The sequence below is a fragment of the Emys orbicularis genome, chromosome 13, assembly GCF_028017835.1.
Source record: "Emys orbicularis isolate rEmyOrb1 chromosome 13, rEmyOrb1.hap1, whole genome shotgun sequence".
NCBI classification, from domain to species: Eukaryota; Metazoa; Chordata; order Testudines; family Emydidae; genus Emys; species Emys orbicularis.
In genome coordinates this window covers 843,789-867,947 of record NC_088695.1, presented here as the reverse complement: position 1 = coordinate 867,947, position 24,159 = coordinate 843,789, and the positions used below count along the sequence as shown (strand labels likewise).

Sequence of the window (24,159 nt, the reverse complement as noted above, 5' to 3'; positions counted from 1 at the left end):
ATTTTTAACTGAGGTGTGTGACGAAGTGGGGGATTTTCTTGTTTTTTCCTTGTTTTCCAATGGTTTGCATGCGGAGGGAGTGGGACTCAGTTTCCCTGGGTGTTACTGGTTTAACGAGGGGAGGGGAGAGGGAGTTTGTGGGTACACAGGACCGGAGAGGGAACTTGGGACCCCAGCCGATGGCCTGGAGGATGGAGACCCCAGCGACCGGTGACCTGAGACCCCGACCCGGAGACCCAGCTCAGGAATCGCAGCTGGTTCTGGCCAGTGGGCGGACAATGGCCTACAGAGTGAGGACCCAGTGACCTAACCAGCCGGTTCCAGCCAGAGGACAGAAGCGAGGAGAGGAGGCCCCTGTTTACGACCTTGTTTACCTGGAGAGAAGACAATGGACAGAGGTGGGGCCTGGGGCCAGGGATCTCAGATGCCCAGCTGGGGCAGGGGGGCTCGGGGCTGGAGAGGGGGAGCCGGCAGAGCCCACCTGGATGCAGAGAGACTGGGGTGTGCTGGGCTGAGGGAGGCCAGGCCTGAGGGTCAGAGAGCTTCCTGTGCTGTGTTCAACTCTCAATAAACCCTCCTGTTTTATGCTGGCTGAGAGTCGCTCCGGGCTAGAGAACAGGGTGGCATCAACCCCTTCGGGGGTGGAGGCCCGGGGGGTCCAGAGCGAGGGGACTCCCTGAGGGGGCCCACGGCAGAGACAGACGTGCTAAGGCTCAGAGAGGTGCGGCTCCAGGAGGTGGAGGGGCCTGACCCCGAGAGAGAGTGGACCCCCGAGAAGGGCTGTCTCACTGAAAGGGGCACCCCCCACGGACCGCACGGGGCCAGGAGTGGGCACGATCTGTGAGTCCGTGACAAGGTGAAACTTGGGGGATGCAAGACAATGAGCCTTCGGAAAGGGGGACAGTCTGGAAAGCGTGAGAGCCGCTGGACAAGATCGTGTAACTGAACCCCTGGAATAAAGGCCCTGTCTCTCGTGTGCCCCTCGCCTGTCTGGGCGTTTGCTGTGTGTCTGTCTGAGCCCGTCTCCCCTCCCAGTGCCGGGTTCTGCTGCCCCAGCGAGCCAAACCGCCCTGTTGCTGAGAGCTAAGGCAGCGCTGGGGGATTCCCAGACCGAGGCCTGGGGCGTCCCCTGCTGGCACCGTTGCAGCCGGGCGCTGGGAAGAGCCGGTAAAGCCCAATGGCTTCGTCACATTGAATTTAATCTGGATCCGGTTTGAATCAGAGCTGCTCCATCCAGAGCCGCGTACAGACAGACCCGGCTAACACTGCGCAGACCACGGCGCTCTCAGTCCCAGCTGGTCTGGCTCTGTGCAGGGCAGAGGCACCCCCACCCCCCTGCCCCTCCTCAGCCGGCCCTCAGAGCCGGCCCCGGGGGAGCGTGTTCATTGCCCGTTTTGCAGTAGTGTCTGGGATGCCAAGCCCAGGCGGAGACCCCCGGCGCCAGGCACTGCACAGCCAGTCCCTGCCCCGGGGAGCTGACACTTGGGGGAGAGACGCTCAGACGGGTTAACGTGGCTGGCATCAGCACGGCGCGGCCCTCGGCAGAGGAGGCTGCACCCAGGGGATCCTGGCCTAGCGATGCGCTAGCAGCATGTCGGGGCCTGTCTCAGGTCGGCGTGGGGCAGGTTGGGGCAGGATCCCCACAGATCCAGCCGGGGCAGCTGGGGCAGGGTGCAGCTCCCATGGGGTCTGGCACGACCGGCAGTTCAGCCCCAGCTCCCGGCCGCCTGCGTGTGACCCGCGCTGGGCCTGGCGGGCGGGTGCCAGAGGCCGGATCTCAGCAGCTCCGACGTTCCCCCAGCGCGCCGGTCCCCACGTGACTGCCTCGAACTCGGCTGCCGAGGGCCTGGCAGGGGAAGAGGAAGTGTGACCCTGCGGGCTGCAGCGAGCGCACCGTGACTTCGCCATCCTGTCCCCCCGGCCCCCGGCATGGGGAACTTGCGGCCCTGTGGCAACCAGGGGAGAGTTAAACACAGCCGCTGCGCCGGTCGCCTGCCCTGGGCTGGGAGCCCGTCACCGCAGCTGGTCGCCTGCCCTGGGCTGGGAGCCCGTCACCGCAGCCGGCCGCCCGCAGCGGGGCAGTGCCCACAGCACAGACTGCCGGCCACGGGGGGGACAGACACACCCCGACACCCCGGGAGCTGGGCCTGGTCGCTGGGTTCGATCCAGCTGCCTTCTAGTGCCCATGGGAAGGGAGGGGCAGACCGGGGTGGGCATGGGGGGGGGGGCTGTGGGGCAGGGGGTGGGCACCGGGGCAGGGAGGAAGGGCTCAGGAGCACAGGCAGAGCCGCAGCGGGTCCGGCTGGGGGGTGTAACGCGGAGCAGAGTCCCCTGCCATCCACCAGGAGCTTTGTTACTTGCTGTTGAGTTTGTGTGGAAGGTGCCCGGACGCCAGGGTGACGGGCAGCAGGATAAACCCCCGTGCGAGCCCAGGAGGCAGGGCCTGGAGCGATGGGGGGGTCAGTGGGGAAGGACACGGGCAGGGAGAGGATTAAAGGTGTGTGGGGTGCGTTAAGGGAGCCAGGACTCCTGGGTTCTCTCCTGGACTAAGGCTCCTAAATCACTTTAGCTCTTTGGAAAACGCCCCCGGGCAGTGCAGGGGGCAGGCTGAGGGGCATGTGGGTAATGTGAGCAGATGGGGGTGGCTCATTAGGGGGTGCGGGGGGGGCTGTCCCAGGGGGTGGGGGGGACCCTGGTGTGTGTCCTGTGACTGTATAAGCACAGTGGGTTCAGATCCCCCCCATGTCTGTGACTGTAACTGAAGTGCGGGGGGGGGGGGAGGCCCCGGGCCCCCCGAGGCTGGGCTGGAGGCGGGGGGGGTCCCGGGCCCCCCGTGTCTGGGTGGGGCTGCACTGGTGGGGGCGGGGGGGTCCCGGGCCCCCCGTGTCTGGGTGGGGCTGGGCTGGTGGGGGGGGGGTGTCCAGGGGCTGCTCTCCCCCCCCCAGCTGTGCCGGAATCTCACTTCCTCCCCGGCCCGGCCCCGTGGGTCTGTCGCAATGGGCAGGACACGCCCGTGGTGCCCAATCCCCGCGGGGGGGCGGCTCCCAGGGCCAGCAGCAGCCCCCCCCCCTCACAGCACAGCGGGATCACGCCCCACACGGCATGGGGGGCCCAGGCAGCCTCCTCCTCCTCCTCCTGCTGGGGGGCGCCGAGTCACGTGAGTAGGGGCAAACGGGGGCTTAACCCCTCCCCCAGGAGCGGGGGGGGGGGCTGGGAGCCAGGACTCCTGAGTTCTCTCCCCGGCTCTGGGAGGGGAGTGGGGGCTGGTGGGTTGGGGGGGGGGGGAAGCTGGGAGCCAGGACTCCTGGGTTCTCTCCCTGGCTCTGGGAGGGGAGTGGGGGCTGGTGGGTTAGAGCAGGGAGGGCTGGGAGCCAGGACTCCTGAGTTCTCTCCCCAGCTCTGGGAGGGGAGTGGGGGCTGGTGGGTTAGAGCAGGGGGGCTGGGAGCCAGGACTCCTGGGTTCTCTCCCTGGCTCTGGGAGGGGAGTGGGGGCTGGTGGGTTGGGGGGGGGGGGGAGCTGGGAGCCAGGACTCCTGAGTTCTCTCACTGGCTCTGGGTACATTTCTCTGACAGAGGCAGGGGGGGGCGTGGTATATCTCCCATGGTATTGGGGGAGGGGTGGGAGGTACTGCCCAGGTGGGGGAGCACCTGGCAGCACTCTGGGGTGCCAGTGGATAATGGGTGAGTTGTGGGGGGCCGGGAGCTCACTGGGGAGTTGGGGTGATGTCATTGGGCTGGTGCCAGAGGATCCTGGGGCCGGACGTGGCCACGCTCGGCTGTGACAGCGACCCCCCTCCCCACTGTTGTCACCCCACATCTGCCCCTGTCCCCCCTCCAGTCTCCCTGCAGCTCTGTGCCTGGGCTAGGGAATCGGGGTTCATGGGCCGTGCGGTGGCAGGGCTGCCCTACGGTGCTGGGGAAGGGGATTCCGTGTGTCTGTCTGTCTGTCCACTGGCTGTGCGTGTGTCCGTCCGTCCCTCCCTGCTGGGCATGCGTGTGTGTGTGTTTAGCATCCGTGCACACACACACACCCCCTCTGCCCCATTCTCAGCATGGCTGTTCACTCCCTACTGTGTGTCAGGTGCCCTGCAGTGCTCCCAGCTGCTGGTGATTCCCCGTTCGCTCTGTGCTTGAGGAGATGAGTGCGCCGTGCGTCAATCCCCCTTACAATTACACTGGGGTTTTTTGGGGGGTCTCTGTGGAGCTGTGGGGAGTGGGGGCTGCTCTCCCGGCGTTTGGGGAGGGGGGTGCAGACAGATCCCACTAACACCGCCGCTCCCCTCCCCTGCAGGGTCGCACTCCCTGCAGTACTTCCTGACGGCCGTCTCGGAGCCCGGCCCGGGGGTGCCCGAGTTCACCGTGGCCGGCTACGTGGACGGGCAGCGGTTCATGGAGTACGACAGCGAGGCCCAGCAGATGCGGCCCCGGGCACCCTGGATGCAGGAGACCGAGACCGAGGTCTGGGAGCGGGAGAACCATGTCCACAAGGTGCGTCAGACCTGCTTCCGGGGCAAGGTGCGGAGCCACATGCACCTCTACAACCAGAGCAGGGGTAAGTCTGCGCCCGCACGCGGACAGAGGGGCCGGGGCACTGGGGACATGGGGGGGAAGAGAGGGGACGTGGAGCACTGCCGGGGGAGGCAGGACTCCTGGGTTCTATCCCCGGCTCTTTTCCCCTGACCTGCTGGGTGACCTTGGTCAAGTCAGCTCACCTCTCTGTGCCTCAGTTTCCCCTCTGGTTTCTTGTCTCTTTGCCCTGTGAGCTGTTTGGGGCAGGGACCGTCTCACTGTGTCTGTGCAGCGCCCCCAGCGAGCCGGGGCTCCCTACACCCCTCTCTGTTCCCAGGAATGGCCGGATCGGAACCGAGGGCCATGCAGTCCTGCCCAGCAAGGCCCCCGCGGGGAGCAGATGAGGGGGGCCCAGGGCAGGGCCCCTGGAGAGGGGCAGGCTCTGGGGGGGATCCAGGGAGGGGTCACAGACCCAGCAGTGGTCCTGGCTCCGTGGGGTCCCCGTCCCAACCCCACCCCCGGCTCTGCCCCGCCCAGGCTTCCACATCTTCCAGTATGCCTACGGCTGCGAGATCCGGGCGGACGGCAGCACCGGGGGCTTCCGGCGCTTTGGCTACGACGGGGGCGACTTCCTGATCTACGACGACGCCCGGCACCGCTGGGAGGCTCCTGCCCGGGAGGCCGAGGCCACCCAGCGCCGGTGGAACGGGGACCCGGTCGCCCTGTAGTACTACCGCCACTTCCTGGAGCGGGAGTGCGTCGAGGCCCTGCGCCGCTACCTGCAGCTCGGGCAGGGGGCGCTGGCCAGGCGGGGTGAGGGCAGGGGGCACTGGGGGGCAGGGTGAGGGCAGGGGGCACTGGCCAGGTGGGGTGAGGGCAGGGGGTCCTGGGGGGTGTGGTGAGGGCAGGGGGCGCTGGGGGGTGTGGTGAGGGCAGGGGGCGCTGGCCAGTCGGGGTGAGGGCAGGGGGTGTGGAGGTGGGGAGGGGAGGGCAGGGGGCACTGGGGGTGGGGAGAGGGGAGGGCAGGGGGGTGCGGGCTAGGCGGGATGAGGGCAGGAGGTGCTGGGGGGGAGGCCAGAGGGGCTGGGTGGAGAGCAGGGGGCGCTAGCCAGTCGGGGTGAGGGCAGGGGGCGTGGAGGTGGGGAGGGGAGGGGAGGGCAGGGGGTGCTGGGGGTGGGGAGAGGGGAGGGCAGGGGGGTGCGGGCTAGGCGGGATGAGGGCAGGGGATGCTGCGGGGGAGGCCAGAGGGGCTGGGTGGAGAGCAGGGGGTGCTGGGTGGGAGGGGAAGGGCAGGGGGTGCTTGGGGGGAGGGGGAGGGCTGCCCTTGGGGCCATGGGGCTGGGACATCCCTGATGCTCCCTGACTTCCCATTTGGGGACGCTCCTGCCCCAGGGATCCCTTGGCCCCCCCAGGGAGGGATGTTGGGGCAGGTGCTGGTAATGGTATCGGGGGACCCGGGTGCTGCTCACCGGCCGTGACCCTGCGGCTCCCCCTCTGCCCCCTCGTCTCCCCAGAGCGCCCGGCCGTGCGGGTCACCGGCAGAGACGCCCCCGGTGGCCCCACCACCCTCTCCTGCCGGGCCCACGGCTTCTACCCCCGGGACATCGCCCTGAGCTGGCTGCGACACGGAGGGAGCAGCGAGCAGGAGCCGCGGCGAGGGGGGGTCCTGCCCAATGGGGACGGGACCTACCATGCCTGGGCCACGGTGGAGGTTGACCCCCGGGAGAGAGGCCTGTACCGCTGCCGTGTGGAGCACGAGAGCCTCGCCGAGCCGCTCGTCGTCGTGTGGGGTGAGGCCGGGGGGAGGGGCGTTTGGGGGGGGTGAGCCAGTGTGGGCGACTGAGACTGACCCTGTTCTGGGGGAGGGATTGACTGACCCCTGTGATGGGGGAGGAGCTCAGGGGGGCTATGGGCACTGACGGGGGAGGGGGGTGACTGACCCCTGTGCTGGGGGAGGGGGGCTATGGGTCACTGATGGGGGAGGGGGTGACTGACCCCTGTGCTGGGGGAGAAGATCGGGGGGGCTATGGGGCACTGACGGGGGAGGGGGTGACTGACCCCTGTGATGGCGGAGGAGCTCGGGGGGGTATGGGGCACTGACGGGGGAGGGGGTGACTGACCCCTGTGATGGCGGAGGAGCTCGGGGGGGGCTATGGGGCACTGACAACGGAGTGGAGTGACTGACGCTTGTGATGGGGGAGGGAGTGACTGACTCCTGTGATGGGGGAGGGGGGCTATGGGGCACTGGCTGGGGGGGGGGGGGGTGACTGACCCCTGTAATGGGGGAGGGGGTGACTGACCCTCGTGCTGGGGGAGGAGCTCAGGGGGGCTGTGGGGCACTGACGGGGGAGGGGGTGACTGACCCCTGTGATGGCGGAGGAGCTCGGGGGGGCTATGGGGCACTGACGGGGGAGCAGGGCAGTGTGTGTGGGGGGGGGGTCTCGCCCGGTTCCCTTCAGTCCCTGTCCTGTCCCCGTCTCAGAGCCGCCGTGCGAGTCGCTGCTGGTCCCGGTGGTGGCGGGCGTGATCCTGGCCCTGGGGGCGGTCGCCGTGCTGGTCGGCCTGGCCTGGAGGAGGAGGCTGTCAGGTATGGAGCCGGGGCGGGGGATCCCCGGGCTGCCCCACGCCCTGTCCCGCAGCCCCCAGCGCTGGTGCCGTGGGCTCCCCGAGGGGGGCTGGCAGGGACACTGGTGGGGACTCAGGGAGGGAGCCGGCCGCTCACGGTGGGGTGTCTGGTCCCCTCCCCGCGTGCTGGGTTTGTCCAGGGACCCCAAGTCCAGGTGTCCGTGCTGGGCCAGGCCCCGGAGAGCGACCAGAGCCGGCTCCTGCCCTCGCTGAAACCTGCCTTCTCCCCGCAGGGCCCCAGGCGGATCTGTACTCGCCGGCGCCGGGTGAGTGAGACGACCCCCCGCTGGGCCGGGCGCTGTCCGTGTCCCCCCGCTGAGACCGGCCTGTCCTCGGCGCTGAGCTGTGCGGTGTGGGGAGAGCTGGGGGGCAGGGTCTGGGCACCTCGAACGCCCCGAGGGCGCTGGGCCTGCCGGGACAGTCTCTGTCCTATGGGTCTCCCTGAAACTCGAACCCCACGCCCAATCCCCGGGGCCCCTGGGGAGCGTATCAAACCCCGCCAGACACTGACCCCCTTCCCTTCTCCCCCCACAGCCAGCGAGCATGGATCAGACAGCTCCATCACTGGTACGTGGGGGGACTCAGTCCCAGGGGAGTCAACGAGGGCTCGGTGGAGACCCCAGGCCCGGCCCCTCCGACAAACCAGCCCTGAGCTCCAGGCCGGGGTGCTGGGTGCAGGGCCGGGTCTGCGGCTGGGTGTATCTCCCCTCTGCAGGGAGGGGTTCCAGGCAGCAGGGTTACTGGGGGGTGTCTCTGGGGGGGGAGAGTTTGGGGGGGTCTCTCTGGGGAATGGCCCCAGGGGGAGCCCCCCACCGCCAGCCCCTCTCTGACCCGTATGGACGCGGCTCGGGGCAGACCCTGACTCTCCCGTGTCTCCCTCCTGCAGCTCTAACGTAGCCGGTCGGAGCCGGAGGAGACTCCAGAGTGTGAAGACATGGACTGACCAGGGGGGCTCCAGCCCCCCGCCTCTCCTCAGCATTATCTCCGTGTTACTCCTTGTGTACGACCTCGGAGCTGTGCCTGGTGAACAGCCCCACGTCTCCTGAACCTCCCGCCTCCCTGGGACCCACTGCCGGGGGGCCGCCTGCCCCGAGCTCTGCGTGTCGGCCATGGGACGCGAACTGGGCAGCCGGCCCCATTCGCTGCATGGTTTATTTAGTGTGTGAGCCCCTCGGGGCAGGGACCGCGGCCTCCTTACCTCTGGGGTGCACGGAGCCCCCTCCCAGCAGCCACTGGGGAAGGGCTTTTCACGTGGAAAACCTCCATTTTGGGCCCAAAACTGAACACTTTTGGCTGAAAACCACCAAATTCCATGTGGCAAAGCTGCCGCAGTCGCTCGTGGGAGCTGGAGTTCGGGTGCCCCGTGCTCCCACTCGCTGTAGGCCGGGGTCCCTCGGTGCATCATGGGAGTCCCTGCTGGTGGGAGCAGTGCGGTCTGGGAGCCAGGACTCCTGAGTCCTATTCCCAGCTCTGCCGCTGGCTCGCTGTGAGGCACTGAGTGATTCCCGCCCCTCCTCCGTACCTCAGTTTCCCCCTCTTGAAAACAGGGAGAATACTTTACTTCCTGTCCTGGGAGGGTTGTGAGGGTGCCTGTTACAGGGCCTTGTCCCAGAGGATGTGTGTGTGTGTGTGTGTGTGTGTGTGTTAGTCTCTCTGTTTAAAGCACTTTGAAGACAGTTTGTCACCGTGCCCGGTGGTGGTGGTGGTGGGGGGGGGTTCTGGCGCTGGCAGCACTGGGTGGACCCGCAGAACTGGGGTCAGACGTTTCCCTGGCTCTGACCCGCCGCCGTCCCTACCCCAGCACCAGACACAAACTCCTCGCTCTGCTGTGTGCGTTGTCCCAGGGATACAGACACGGCCCTTTCTGTGCTGCCCTGGGTGTGTGTCCGGCGTGGGGGCTCTGTGGACCCTGGGCCTGCAGCTGTGGGTCTGTCCCGTGTCTGCGGCTGGGGGTCTGGTTTGTGTTCTCGTCGGTGTGAGACGGACCCGCTAGAGACTGTTACGCTGCTGTTACAATCACCTTTTCATTCATTATAAAAGTCGACACGAAATTAACCAAAGTGGAAACGACCTGTTTTTACCTCGTGGAAATGAACCGTTCGGCCGTGTCAGGCGATAACGAGGGAACGATTCGTTTTGCCATTTCCCCACCACACAGTTCACTGAAATCGCCCTGTTCCCGGGAGCGTTTCCCTTTTCATGGGCCGCATTTCTCAATGCACCGAATCTTTGTGAGGTGGTTTCTAGCGCTGCTGGCGCCTGGCAAACGCCACACCTCTAAGGGCTCGAACCCGGAGGGTGTTTAAACAGAACCAGGAGTTTGAAAAACCTCCATGGTTCTTTTAAGCTGATCTCAGAATATCGGGGGGCCTGGCTGGTGATTTCTGACCCCTCGGAGTTACGGATTCAGCCTTCCTCCTCGACGACCCCCCGGCTGCACTCTCGGGGCGGGCTCCTCAGCGGTGGAGATCAGCATCGCCACGCCAGGGCGATAGAGCTGTTACCCCAGCGGGTGCACTGGCCCGTCGGTGCTGGCGATGACCCGTCTCCCGCTGTGCGGCGTGGGCAGAGCGGTGTGTGCTGCCCCATTGCAGGCTGGCTTTGAGGTTGGGTATTTCCTGCCCCAGCCCCGCTCGTCGCTCCCCATCGCCCACCCCAGCGCTACCGACGGTTGTGAGAGTCGGTCTGTCCTTAAAGCCCCAGTTCGACGTGACCACGGCTGAGCCCACCCGAGTCCAGAGCACAGCCCGCATGTGAACACAAACGCACCTTTTGGAACTTTTTACAAACTCATGGTTTTGGGGGGCCCGACCCCTGGGGTTCAAATGCCCCGGGCTGGCAATGCTGCACCCCCAGAAATGGACCCTGCCCTGCCCTATGGGTGGGTTTCCAGCCCCAGCCCGCTTCCCACTCAGCATCCACGCACGCCCCATTGACTGGCCCCCTATGCGGCTGGGCCTCTCAGCTCACAGCTATGGGCATGGAGCATGCCTGGGGACAGGGTGCAAATCCCCTTGTGTCCCCGCAGGGCAGGGATCCTGTACACCTGGGTCTGAGCTGCCAATTAACGCACCTCAGTTCCTGGAGTCAGTCTGGAGCTGGCCGGGGGAGGCGCCAGCCCAGCTGATCTGGCGCTGGGCAGGGCGGAGCGGCACAGACCCAGCTACTCCTAATCAGAGGGCACTCTGGGAGCGGCTAATCCGGATCAGCTCAGCGCTGCGTTCACACCCAGTTCATATTCGCAGACACGTTGCCCTGCTCCGGGGCGGCTCATTCCAGCTCGTGCCGCAGCCATAACCCGCCCCAGCCCGTGGGCCACTCCTGCCAGTCGGGGCGGGGGGCAGATCGGGGTTAAACACCCCCAGGTTCAGCCAGCCGGGGGCAGTTTGCCGCTCCGCGTGGCACCGGGCCCAGGCCGGCAGCGGGGAGCCCTGGCGAGGAAACGCAGGATGGGCCGGTGCCAGCCCTGGGCCCGGCTGCCAGGGGATTTGCTGGCTGCAGACCCAGCAAACAACCTGCCCTGATCAGCCACTAGACGGAGCCGCAGCTGCTTTATCATGTGCCAGTGAGTCAGGCCCTTTCCGAGAAATCACCCGGGAGAGGAGAAACCTTCCCTGGCTGGGCTCCGGGGGGCGCTGCTGCCTCGCCGTAACCCAGCCTGGGCACCATCCGGCGGGGCGGGGAGCCGGGCTCTGGGACAGAGACATCCCCTGCCTGTGTGAGCCAGCCTGGGCCTCCTCCCTGCCCTGCCCTGCCCTGGCTGGGCTCCGGGGGGCGCTGCTGCCTCGCCGTAACCCAGCCTGGGCACCATCCGGCCGGGCGGGGAGCCGGGCTGGGGGGCGCTGGGACAGAGACATCCCCTGCCTGTGTGAGCCAGCCTGGGCCTCCTCCCTGCCCTGCCCTGCCCTGGCTGGGCTCCGGGGGGCGCTGCTGCCTCGCCGTAACCCAGCCTGGGCACCATCCGGCCGGGCGGGGGGCCGGGCGCTGGGACAGAGACATCCCCTGCCTGTGTGAGCCAGCCTGGGTCTCCTCTCTGCCCTGCCCTGCCCTGGCTGGGCTCCGGGGGGCGCTGCTGCCTCGCCGTAACCCAGCCTGGGCACCATCCGGCCGGGCGGGGGGCCGGGCGCTGGGACAGAGAAATCCCCTGTCTGTGTGAGCCAGCCTGGGCCTCCCCCCTGCCCTGCCCTGCCCTGGGGCGCTCACCCGGGGGCGCTGCTGCCTCGCCGTAACCCAGCCTGGGCATCATCCGGCCGGGCAGGGAGCCGGGCTGGGGGGCGCTGGGACAGAGACATCCCCTGCCTGTGTGAGCCAGCCTGGGCCTCCCCCCTGCCCTGCCCTGCCCTGGGGCGCTCACCCGGGGGCGCTGCTGCCTCGCCGTAACCCAGCCTGGGCACCATCCCGCGGGGCTGGGGGCCGGGCTCTGGGACAGAGAAATCCCCTGTCTGTGTGAGCCAGCCTGGGCCTCCTCCCTGCCCTGCCCTTCCCTGGCTGGGCTCCGGGGGGCGCTGCTGCCTCGCCGTAACCCAGCCCTGGCATCCATCCGGCCGGGCGGGGAGCCGGGCTGGGGGGCGCTGGGACAGAGACATCCCCTGCCTGTGTGAGCCAGCCTGGGCCTCCTCCCTGCCCTGCCCTGCCCTGGGGCGCTCACCCGGGGGCAGCGCTGGGATGGGAGACCCAGAACCGGCACTAGCTGGGCATGGGGCAGCCGGGGGCAAAGACACAGGCTGAGCTGGTGGGGGGGGGGGGGGGTCGGGTCGTGCTGGTGCCTGGGGTAAAGTCCCCTATGGCTGCAGCATGACCCCCAGTGAGTGGGGGCTGATGTTCCCCTGGCCCAGAGACTCACAGTCTCCCCACTGTTGGAAGGGGGCTCCCAAGTCTGGACAGCACCAGGGGAAAGGCCCAGTGGGGTGAGCGAAAGAGCCCCTGGCCCGGCTGCGGAAGGGTCGGCTCGGCCGTGCTGGAGTCAGGCAGCCATGGCCAGTCACAGCAGCGAGAGGGGACGGCTCGGGGCCGTGAGTGTTGGGGTGAGACCCTGAAACTTCCAGCTTCCTCCCCCTGGCTGGACCACCAGACAGGTCAGTGCGTGGGGGTTCCTGGGTGAGACCCGACATCCCCAGCCATCTCCGTGGATATTACAGATCCCACAAGGCGCTTTCCATAGGAGCAGGGCTTTGCCCCACTGTCCTTGGCCAACGTCTCCACCGAGTGTCTGGCTGATGCACATTTCCCCAGAGGTGGCTGCATTTCCGTGGGGCTGCGTGTGCTTTGTGAGGCCCCTTAGGACGCAAGGAGCGCTAGCAATGGCAGGAGGGCTGTGACCCTGAGGTACTTCTGCTGCTCTAAGGGAGTCGGATTTTCCATTGTGGTTACACCGAAAGGCCAGAGCCCAGCCCAGGCCCTGTCGTGCCGGACAAACACATCGGACTGACAGCCCCTGCCCTGTCGAGCTGACCTAACGAGGCGGGGCTGAGGGGCTGCAGCAGTGGGTCACGGTGTTGCCAACTCTCACAATTTTGTCGCAAGTCTTGTGATATTTGGGGGTTTGTCATAAAGTCCCAGCTCCTGGAGTCCTGGGAGTAGGGGAGAATTTCAGCATTTTTTCTTTTAAACAAGTGTCACCCTGGTGATTGCAAAGAAAAGCTTAAAACCACAAACTCTAAAGACTCAGAAACCAAATACCCCCCCCCCATTTTTGTAAATCTCGTGATCTTTTAGCCAATCTCATGATTTTTAGGGGGCGTAATTCATAACGTTTTAACATTTGGGGCTGGTTATAGTGCATATGCCTTACGGAAGAGGTGACTTCTCAAGAGGGACCTGACGGAGAAAGTTGGCAGACTTGTTTGGGAAGTGCTGATAAAATGCAATATTTCCCCACACACCCTGTGTAATTAGCTTGTGGAACTCCCTGCCACAGGACATCACTGAGCCCAAAAACTAAGTAAAACTCACAAAGGGATAGGTCATGTCTGTGGCTCACAGACTACCCAGGGCTAGACTGACAACGGGCAGGGATCTCAAACCTTGCACTGCAGGGCCTGAGCTGATCTCTGATGATCACAGGCCAGATTTTGTCCCACAGCTGCTCCTGCAGCTCTGCTCCTGGCTCTGACCCGGCCAGTGCTGGTCACTGGCGCGGACGGGAGCCTGGGCTAAGTGGACCTGGGTTCTGATCCAGTGTAGCAATCCCTGTGTTCCTCAATATTAATCCCCTTTGCTCCTGTCCCCTGACCCGTGTGTGTCCCTGTGGGGGCTGCCCTGACCCATGGATTTATATAGCTGCAATATGATATTTTCTGTCTTATTATCTATCCCTTTTCTGTTCACTTTTTTGGCTGCCGCTGCACATTGAGTGGATGTTTTCAGAGAACTATCCACAACGACTCCAAGAGCTCTTTCTTGTGTGGTAATTTAGACCCCATAATTTTATATGTATAGTTGGGATGATGTTTTCCAATGTGCATTACTTTGCATTTATCAACACTGAATTTCATCTGCCATTTTGTTGCCCAGTCACCCAGTTTTGTGAGATCCCTTTGTAGCTCTTCACAGTCTGCTTTGGACTTAACTATCTTGGGTAATTTTGTATCATCTACACATTGTTTACCCCTTTCCTCAGATCATTTATGAATATGTTGAATAGGAGTGGGCCCAGTACAGACCCCTGTAGGACACCACTATTTACCTCTCTCCAGTCTGAAAACTGACCATTTATTCCTACCCTTTGTTTCCTATCTTTCAACCAGTTACCAATCCATCAGAGGACCTTCCCTCTTATCCCCTGGCAGCTTACTCTGCTTAACAGCCTTTGGTGAGGGGCCTTGTCCAAGGCTTTCTAAAGGCCAAGTACACTATATCCACTGGATCCCCCTTGTCCATGTCTGTTGACACAATCAGAGAATTCTAGATGATTAGTGAGGCATGATTTCCTTTTACAAAAACCATGTTGACTCTTCCCCAACTTATTGTGTTCGTCTATGTGTCTGATAATTCTGTTCTTTTACTATAGTTTCAACCAGTTTGCCTGGTACTGAAGTCAGGATTACAGGCCTGTAATTGCCAGGATCATCTCTGGAGCCTTTTTTAAAAAATTGGCGTCACATTAGCTATCCTCCAGTCATCTGGTGCAGAATCTGATTTAAGCAATAGGCTACATTCCACAATTAGTAGTTCTGCCATTTAATATTTGAGTTCCTTTAGAGCTCTTGGGTGAATCCCATCTGGTTCTGGTGGCTTATTACTGATAGTTTGGTCCAAAACCTCCTCTCCTGACAGCTCAATCTGGGACAGTTCCTCAGATTTGTCACCTAAAATAGGCACTGGGAATGGTTCAATAAGAGGCTGCTGTAATCAGTAGACATGAGGCAGGCCTAGGAGAATGTGCCATTGTTTGTGCTATGTGTGTTCCAGAGATTTGAACTGCAGCATTTATCTGTGTGCGCTACATCTGGATTCACTGCTTTAGGTGTAGCTATATTGAATGCTGGAGGGGTTTGATTTGGCAGGTTGGCCAAGCTGACAGTGTGATATGAAGGGTGTGTGTGTGTGTGCGCGCACCTTGAGGGATCCAGTCTAGTTCATTTCAGTATTGAATTCTGTAGGGCATATCAGTAATGGGGCATGGGGTCTTCTTGCCATGGAATTGCCAGTTGGCTGGTGGCATACATGGCTGTGGTCTCTGGGGTTTAGTGAAGGTGTCGTGGATTCACAGGCCTGGTGCTCTGCAAAACCTTTGGAACATTCTCTTGGAGGCACCCCACAGGGTGCCAGACCCACTTAGTGTCTCACTCTCTGACTAGGGCAAGTGACGTGACTTCACCACCTCCTGGAACCGAACCTCGGAGCTGTCAGCACCCTGCTTCACGCCGTGAGCTCCCTGCAGCGAGTCCACCTGGGTGGGACCCTGCGAGAGATTTGTGCACCCAAAGGGAGCGATGCCCCCACCCATTCAGCATCCGCAGGGACTCAGCCAGCGTGGGGCAGCAGAAGGGTTTGTTACTTGGCTGCACCGCAGTGTAGATGCCAGATGGTCCTTGGTTAGTGCAGAGAGCAGAAAATTACAGCATGGCCCATTCTGGGCACCCCAGAGCCGCAGCCAGGTGGTGCCCACCCTTGGCTCCTGCTCTGAGTCACCCCCACCTGGCCCCTCCTCAGGCCTTTGTCCCTCTTCTGGTCAAACCCGTCTGGCTTCCTGCGGAGGGGTTGGGCCATCGAGGGACCTTAGCTGCTGGGCAGCAAGTGTCCTGGGGGTTGTCTTTGCCATTGTCTTTATGGCCACTCCAGTGACATGGGCCCCAAGCCCCAGAGAGCTGGGAGCCAGTCACACCTGTGTGGTAGCCTGCCTGAGCGTAAACACCCGTTTCCACCCTCAGGTGAGAATGTTGTATATTGGGGAAACTGAGGCAGGCACCACATTCATACAAAATATGTATAGAAAATTCCCACTCTGTCACAGAAGGCAAATCTCTGGGCAAGGCTGAAGGGGTAGTAAGAGAAAGAGGTAGCTTCAACTCTGCATGGACTACATTTTTGGGCAGTGGATTAATACTTCGATTAGAAATGCTCTCTAACCCGGCTAATGTAGATCATGGCCATGGGATCAGCTGGGTGGCTAATTCCAGGTCACTCTGTAGCAATGAACCACTTAGGGTGTGGGCAGGAATGGGTTGTGTGTCTCAGGGGCAGTGGGGTGCAGAGTAGGGCACAAATACCCACAGATCCAACCAGCTTGGGGCGGTTTGCAGCTCCCGTTGGGAGGTGAGAGCAGAAACCAGCCCAGAGCAGGCAGAGCAGGGCGCTGTACAAAATGACACCTGGGAAGCCCCTGTCACCTGAGCGGCTCCCTCTGCACAGGGATGTTAACCAGGTACCAGTGCCGGGCGGAGCAGCGTGGCAGACACCCCCCGCAGAACTGGGGAGTCCCGGCGCAGAGACACAGGCTGAGCGGGGAAGGGGGAGGGGGGGCGGTTTGCCGTCTGGCTCTCGGGCTAAAGTTCCCGAGAGACGCAGGGCGGGGTGGAGACAGTATAGTCACGGGGCGCGGCCTGCGGGGATTCCCGGGCCGCGACTAAGGCTGCTCTCAGTTTACCGCCCACTCGTCAAGCTGCCCGGGCGGGTTCTGCCTGGAGACCGGTGACGCAGCTGGCTCCGTCTGTCGCTATTGGAGGGAGCGGCCCCTCCCGCCCAATCCCGGCAGAGGCTGAGTGCCCGGCGCTGCGCTCCGGGGATCAGTGAGCTGCGGGGGGCGCAGCTGTCGGGATGAGCAGGACCTCGCTGGGGATGGGGGGGCGGGAGACCAGCCTGTGTTTGTTCCTCCTCCTCCCCCTGGGGGCCCTCGCCGGCAAGGGACGGGACTCCGGTGAGTACCTGGGGGTCCCCCCCCCCCCCGGGGGTGGGGTCCTGGGACCGCTGGGATCGGGGCCCAGGCTGGGCTGGGTCGGGGGGGGACGACTGATGGGAGGGGTCTGGGGCCTGTTTTCCACGGTATTGGGAGCAGTCACATGTGGACTTGGCAGAATTGCAGGTTTCTTGTGTTGTCACTTTTATTTTTCAGCATTTTTGAATTTTTGTTGAGTTCAACAGTTCTGCGAAATGGGGGGAGGGTGGGGGACAGACAATTACACCCCTACCTCGATATAACGCGGTCCTCAGGAGCCAAAAAATCTCCCAGCGTTATAGGTGAAACCGCGTTATATCGAACTTGCTTTGATCCACCGGAGTGCGCAGCCCCCCTCCCCTGAGTACTGCTTTACTGCATTATATCCGAATTCGTGTTATATTGCGTCGCGTTATATCGGGGTAGAGGTGTGTTCTGTGTCCACCAAGGTTAAGACTCAAAGTGAAGACTTGCGTCTGACGAAGTGGGCATTCACCCACGAAAGCTTATGCTCCCAATACTTCTGTTAATCTTAAAGGTGCCACAGGACCCTCTGTTGCTTTTTACAGTGAAGACTATAACCCTTACAACACAAACTGACAACATCAGCTGTCAAAATATACAGAGTTAATATCCTGAAATCAAACTCTAATTTTTTAACTTCTTGATCAGCATTTTTCTTACTTTTGCCTTTTATCAATGGAAATATTTGTTCATCAATTTCTGTGTGTACAGTCATGACAGTAGACAGGCCCTCTCAGAGGTCCAGTGAGGCCCAGGCAACTTCCAGCTTTTGACGCCCCTCACCATAATAAAAATAAGGAATGACGACACCTGAAAACAAAATAAGGCACCAAACAAGGAGTGAGACATAATTTGAATATTTTTTTATTTAACAAATGCTTTTCTAGCCTTTTTCTGTGCAAATGCACTAATTATTGAGGAAAAATCTAGCTTTCGTGCAATGTCACAGTTAAATGAATTAGGAAGCTCACAGATGGTACACAAGTTACAAAAACGAGTCAGGCAAAAGTGGAGTAAAAGGTGGAAATGAGGAACAAGGATTCTAGAAAAAGTAAATCACAATGTAAAAAATACAATGCAAGCTAACTACAAAATGTCTTTCATTGCTGGAACATGTAGCCAACCATATTTGAAATGTTTTGTTGTAAATAAGTAGCATATCCACAGTTTAAAATGTTCTAGTGTTAATAAGTAGCCTTTACAACTTGAAATGTTCTGCTGTAAATAAGTGTCCTATTTACATGTGAAATGTTCTAAAGTAAATATGTAGCCTATCCACACTTGAAATATTCTGCTGTAAACCATGTACACAAATGCTGAAAAGATTTAAAATGAAGGAATACTAATTAAGAACACAAAATGAAACAGTCAGACAGGTTAGTATCCTTATCACTGAATCAAAACTCAAGCATGCAAGGTATAATATAACAAGCTGAGCTGAAGACAAAGGGATGACCTATATGTATGAACAGATTTAAAAATTTTATTAAGATGATGTTAAAAAAAATCTTGATCAGAGTTTGAGCATAGAAGTTTCTGGTTATCAGGGAATAATGTACAGATTATCGAGGGTGCAAAGTTTGGTTTAAGATCCGGTGGCATAAGGAATACATAATCTGCAATATCCCCGATTGGGGGTAAAAGGTTGATGGGTCAAAGTACAGGCATTGAGATATGAGGGTATGAAGTTCATAGAGTGGCTATGTTTGGGTGTGGAGTATAATGAGTGAATATGATGATAAGAATGGATTGACCCTCATTTGTTGAGACTTAACACAGATATGGATACAGACAGAGGGATAATGTCCAAATATTTCAAATGTGTCTCCTCATGAAACTCACTGTACAAGATTGTCCTCACAAATGTTCACCTTGAATCTGGGCCTATAGACTACGAAAGCCTATGATGACGGCCAAGCAAGGGCTCAACCAACCAACCAACCAACCAGTCATCTCTTTTAGCCACCATATGAAGATAATAATGAGGAATTCTCACACATAAACAATTCCTTAGTTAACTAGACGTAAAACTATAAAGACACTAAAATGTAAAAATTCTCTACCTTTCAACACACACTTGATCCAGCACCAGCCACTAGCGGTGGATTGTTTATACAATCAGCTGATCTGAGAGAACACGTTCATCGTGGTCTAATCTTGTGCCATCAGAACCGATATATTTTTATTAATATTTATGAATATTTTTAACTCTTTAATATGACAAAAATCTATATCCGTTAACAAAAAAATTATGTCTTTTACCAAATCACATCTCTTATTTGCTTAAATTTGCAGCTCTTAGCTGAGAGAGTGTGTCACATTTTGGTCCGATAGGGATGCACATAAAAACAAGTTGCGAAACTTATCAAATGCCAAAAAATTAATAAGTGTCTACATTTGAGGCCCCCTTTGAGCTTGAGGCCCAGGCCAAATGGCCGTCCTGGCCCCCGCATCTGATTGGCCCTGACAGTAGAGAGACAAAGTGGGTGAGGTAATATCTTTTATTGGACCAACTTCTGTTGGTGAGAGAGACATGATTTCGAGTGTACAAAGCGCTCTTCCTCAGGTCTACCAACATTTACAGATAAAAATCTAATCCTTCCGAGCCTAGTTACAGAAAACAGGTGGCACTAGGCTATAGCATAATCAGTTTAAAAGCAATTGTTTCGGGCCCTGGGTAGCTCAAGGGGGCCCTGATTTTGTGCTACCCCCAAAATACCATTCAGCTTATTTAATGTGGACTTTTTAACAAGTGTATTAGTATGTGTTGCGTTGCTATGGTTTGTTTGTGGAAATAAGTAATTAGTATTTTGTTAGGGGATGGGTGAGGGATAAGGGGGGCTCAAAATATTCCTGCTTAGGGCCCCAGACGTGCTAACACTGCCTCTGATAGGAAATGTTCCCCAGACATTGGGCAGGTCATTAGAATGTCTGTGGAGGGAGAGGCCATAGTTGGCTCCTTCCAATAGATAATCAGACAGAAAATATCATATTGCCTTTATATAAATCCATGCTATGCCCACATCTTGAATACTGTGAGCAAATGTGGTCATCCCATCTCAAAAAAGATATATTGGAATTGGAAAAGGTACAGGAAAAGGCAACAAAACTGATTAATAGATTCTAGGACTGGAAGGGACCTCGAGAGGTCATCGAGTCCAGTCCCCTGCCCTCATGGCAGGACCAAATACTGTCTAGACCATCCCTGATAGACATTTATCTAACCTACTCTTAAATATCTCCAGAGATGGAGATTCCACAACCTCCCTAGGCAATTTATTCCCATGTTTAACCACCCTGACAGTTAGGAACTTTTTCCTAATGTCCAACCTAAACCTCCCTTGCTGCAGTTTAAGCCCATTGCTTCTTGTTCTATCCTTAGAGGCTACGGTGAACAAGTTTTCTCCCTCCTCCTTATGACACCCTTTTAGATACCTGAAAACTGCTATCATGTCCCCTCTCAGTCTTCTCTTTTCCAAACTAAACAAACCCAATTCTTTCAGCCTTCCTTCATAGGTCATGTTCTCAAGACCTTTAATCATTCTTGTTGCTCTTCTCTGGACCCTTTCCAATTTCTCCACATCTTTCTTGAAATGCGGTGCCCAGAACTGGACACAATACTCCAGTTGAGGCCTAACCAGCGCAGAGTAGAGCAGAAGAATGACTTCTCGTGTCTTGCTCACAACACACCTGTTAATGCATCCCAGAATCATGTTTGCTTTTTTTGCAACAGCATCACTCTGTTGACTCATATTTAGCTTGTGGTCCACTATAACCCCTAGATCCCTTTCTGCCATACTCCTTCCTAGACAGTCTCTTCCCATTCTGTATGTATGAAACTGATTGTTCCTTCCTAAGTGGAGCACTTTGCATTTGTCTTTGTTAAACTTCATCCTGTTTACCTCAGACCATTTCTCCAATTTGTCCAGATCATTTTGAATTATGACCCTGTCCTCCAAAGCAGTTGCAATCCCTCCCAGTTTGGTATCATCTGCAAACTTAATAAGCGTACTTTCTATGCCAATATCTAAGTCATTGATGAAGATATTGAATAGAGCCGGTCCCAAAACAGACCCCTGCAGAACCCCACTCGTTATGCCTTTCCAGCAGGATTGGGAACCATTAACAACAATGGTTGAGTACGGTTATCCAGCCAGTTATGCACCCACCTTATAGTAGCCCCATCTAAATTGTATTTGCCTAGTTTATCAATAAGAATATCATGCGAGACCATATCAAATGCCTTACTAAAGTCTAGGTATACCACATCCACCGCTTCTCCCTTATCCACAAGACTCGTTATCCTATCAAAGAAAGCTATCAGATTGGTTTGACACGATTTGTTCTTTACAAATCCATGCTGGCTATTCCCTATCACCTTACCACCTTCCAAGTGTTTTCAGATGATTTCCTTAATTACTTGCTCCATTGTCTTCCCTGGCACAGAAGTTAAACTAACTGGTCTGTAGTTTCCTGGGTTGTTTTTATTTCCCTTTTTATAGATGGGCACTATATTTGCCCTTTTCCAGTCTTCTGGAATCTCTCCCGTCTCCCATGATTTTCCAAAGATAATAGCTAGAGGCTCAGATACCTCCTCTATTAGCTCCTTGAGTATTCTAGGATGCATTTCATCAGGCCCTGGTGACTTGCAGGCATCTAACTTTTCTAAGTGATTTTTAACATGTTCTTTTTTTATTTTATCTTCTAAACCTACCCCCTTCCCATTAGCATTCACTATGTTAGGCATTCCTTCAGACTTCTCGGTGAAGACCGAAACAAAGAAGTCATTAAGCATCTCTGCCATTTCCAAGTTTCCTGTTACTGTTTCTCCCTCCTCACTGAGCAGTGGGCCTACCCTGTCCTTGGTCTTCCTCTTGCTTCTAATGTATTGATAAAAAGTCTTCTTGTTTCCCTTTATTCCTGTAGCTAGTTTGAGCTCATTTTGTGCCTTTGCCTTTCTAATCTTGCCCCTGCATTCCTGTGTTGTTTGCCTATATTCATCCTTTGTAATCTGTCCTAGTTTCCATTTTTTATATGACTCCTTTTTATTTTTTAGATCATGCAAGATCTCGTGGTTAAGCCAAGGTGGTCTTTTGCCACATTTTCTATCTTTCCTACCCAGTGGAATAGCTTGCTTTTGGGCCTTTAATAGTGTCCCTTTAAAAAACTGCCAACTCTCCTCAGTTGTTTTTCCCCTCAGTCTTGATTCCCATGGGACCTTACCTATCAGCTCTCTGAGCTTACCAAAATCCGCCTTCCTGAAATCCATTGTCTCTGTTTTGCTGTACTCCCTTCTACCCTTCCTTAGAATTGCAAACTCTATGATTTCATGATCACTTTCACCCAAGCTGCCTTCTACTTTCAAATTCTCAACGAGTTCCTCCCTATTTGTTAAAATCAAGTCTAGAACAGCTTCCCCCCAGTAGCTTTTTCAACCTTCTGAAATAAAAAGTTGTCTGCAATGCAGTCCAAGAACTCATTGGATAGTCTGTGCCCCGCTCTGTTATTTTCCCAACATATATCTGGATAGTTGAAATCCCCGATCACCACCAAATCTTGGGCTTTGGATGATTTTGTTAGTGGTTTAAAAAAAGCCTCATCCACCTCTTCCACCTGGTTAGGTGGCCTGTAGTAGACTCCTAGCATGACATCACCCTTGTTTTTTACCCCTTTTAGCCTAACCCAGAGACTCTCAACACTTCCATCTCCTATGTCCATCTCCACCTCAGTCCAAGTGTGTACATTTTTAATATATAAGGCAACACCTCCTCCCTTTTCCCCTGTCTATCCTTCCTGAGCAAGCTGTATCCATCCACACCAACATTCCAATCATGTGTATTATCCCACCAAGTTTCAGTGATGCCAACAATGTCATAGTTGTATTTATTTATTAGCACTTCCAGTTCTTCCTGCTTATTACCCATACTTCTCGCATTTGTATATAGGCATCTAAGATATTGGTTTGATCTTGCCTCCCAGTTTTGCCCTGACCCTCTGTGGTGTCAGTGGTGTCTCGAAGATAGCTGGGAGTGCTGGTAGCGTAGGGCCTGAAGAGAGAGTCTACATAGCCAGATAATCCTGATGTCAGGGTGCCAATGCCTGAGATGATGGGGCATCCAGGATTCCCAGGTTTATGGATCTTGGATAGCAGATAGAATACCCCTGGTCGGGGTTCTAGGGGTGTGTCTGTGCAGATTTGTTCCTGTGCTTTTTCAGGGAGTTTACACCATTTGTTCAAGAGTTTCAAGGTAACCCTCAGTGGGATCAGAGGATAATGGCCTGCAGAATGTGGTGTTAGAGAGCTGCCTAGCAGCCTCTTGTTTATATTCCAACTTATTCATGATGACGACAGCACCTCCTTTGTCAGCCTTTTTGATTATGATGTCAGAGTTGTTCCTGAGGCTGTGGATGGCGTTGTGTTCAGCATGGCTGAGGTTATGGGGCAAGTGATGCTGCTTTTCCACAATTTCAGCCCGTGCATGTCTGCAGAAGCAATCTATGTAGAAGTCCAGCAGCTGGGAATGGGCGACAGGGGATGGATCACTTGATGATTCCCAGTTCTGTTCATTCCCTCTGGGGCACCTGGCACTGGCCACTGTTGGAAGACAGGACACGGGGCTAGATGGACCTTTGTTCTGACCCAGTAGAGCCGTTCTTATGAGTGGGTGAGGACAAAAGGCTTGAGTGGGAGGAGGTCAGAGACATTCCATGATTCTTGAACCCTAACAAATCTTAGGAAGTTCATTTGTTTCCCCCATGGTCCTGGGAGCCTTATTGGGGGGAGGGATAGCTCAGTGGTTTGAGCATTGGCCTGCTAAACCCAGGGTTGTGAGTTCAGTCCTTGAGGGGGCCACTTAGGGATCTGGGGCAAAATCAGTACTTGGTCCTGCTAGTGAAGGCAGGGGACTGGACTCAGTGACCTTTCAAGGTCCCTTCCAGTTCTAGGAGATAGGATATCTCCATTTATTTATTTTTACAAAGTTTGTCAGCCTCCCTCATGAGCCTTCTGATAGGAAAAAAAAGTTTTTCCATTGACAATTCTCCCTAGTGATCAGATTACAGTTTCAGTTCTGTCTCTGCAAGAAAAAGGACCAGAGGTTGTCTTTTTTTTTTGTTTAAATGAAAGTTTAGTGCTCCAGAAGAGCCCCTGACATACTATACTTAGTATAGTATACTAAGATTGCCAATTGTGTAGTTCCTAAGTAATAGGTGAGGTTGCTGTTCAAAATTATGGTCAAGGCAGTTTTGAGGCCAATATTACTATTTGGGAGGATTTTTTGTTTTGTTTTTATCAGGGAAGGGGGCAAAATTTTGTTTTATAGTGGAAACTCAGTCTTTGCAATTTGTGAGCCACAAGGGGCAAATACGGATATTAATTCTTGTGTATTCTGTTATATTTAGTGTTAGGTTACTCTCTAGGATTACTCCTTTAGAGTTGGTCTTAGGAAAACCCCTGTATTCCTCTTCCTGTGGTTTTGTGAAGATAAGTTAGGGGAAGGGAGTAGCTCTGAGGCCCTGTCTACACTGGGAAGTTTCTGGCAGTAAAGCAGCTTTCTGCGCTGTAACTCCTGAGGTGCACACACTGCCAAGCCACTCAGTGCGCAGAAACTGCACAGTTGCAGCGT

At 57.0% G+C, this 24,159-nt stretch overlaps 2 protein-coding genes across 2 annotated transcripts in view; one reads left to right on the top strand and one right to left on the bottom strand.

Annotated features, from left to right (window-relative positions):
• The window catches only part of LOC135887747 (class I histocompatibility antigen, F10 alpha chain-like), a 265,826-nt gene that overhangs the window by 102,959 nt on the left and 138,708 nt on the right, over positions 1-24,159 (bottom strand). The gene's annotated exons all lie outside the window — the stretch shown is intronic.
• LOC135888058 (uncharacterized) overlaps positions 3,103-24,159 on the top strand; it is a 41,150-nt gene continuing 20,093 nt past the window's right edge. Inside the window, 8 exon segments of the mRNA XM_065415874.1 lie at positions 3,103-3,157; positions 4,292-4,552; positions 5,047-5,322; positions 6,024-6,299; positions 6,992-7,096; positions 7,368-7,400; positions 7,669-7,701; positions 16,367-16,492. Coding sequence (XP_065271946.1) covers positions 3,103-3,157; positions 4,292-4,552; positions 5,047-5,322; positions 6,024-6,299; positions 6,992-7,096; positions 7,368-7,400; positions 7,669-7,701; positions 16,367-16,492 — 1,165 coding nt within the window.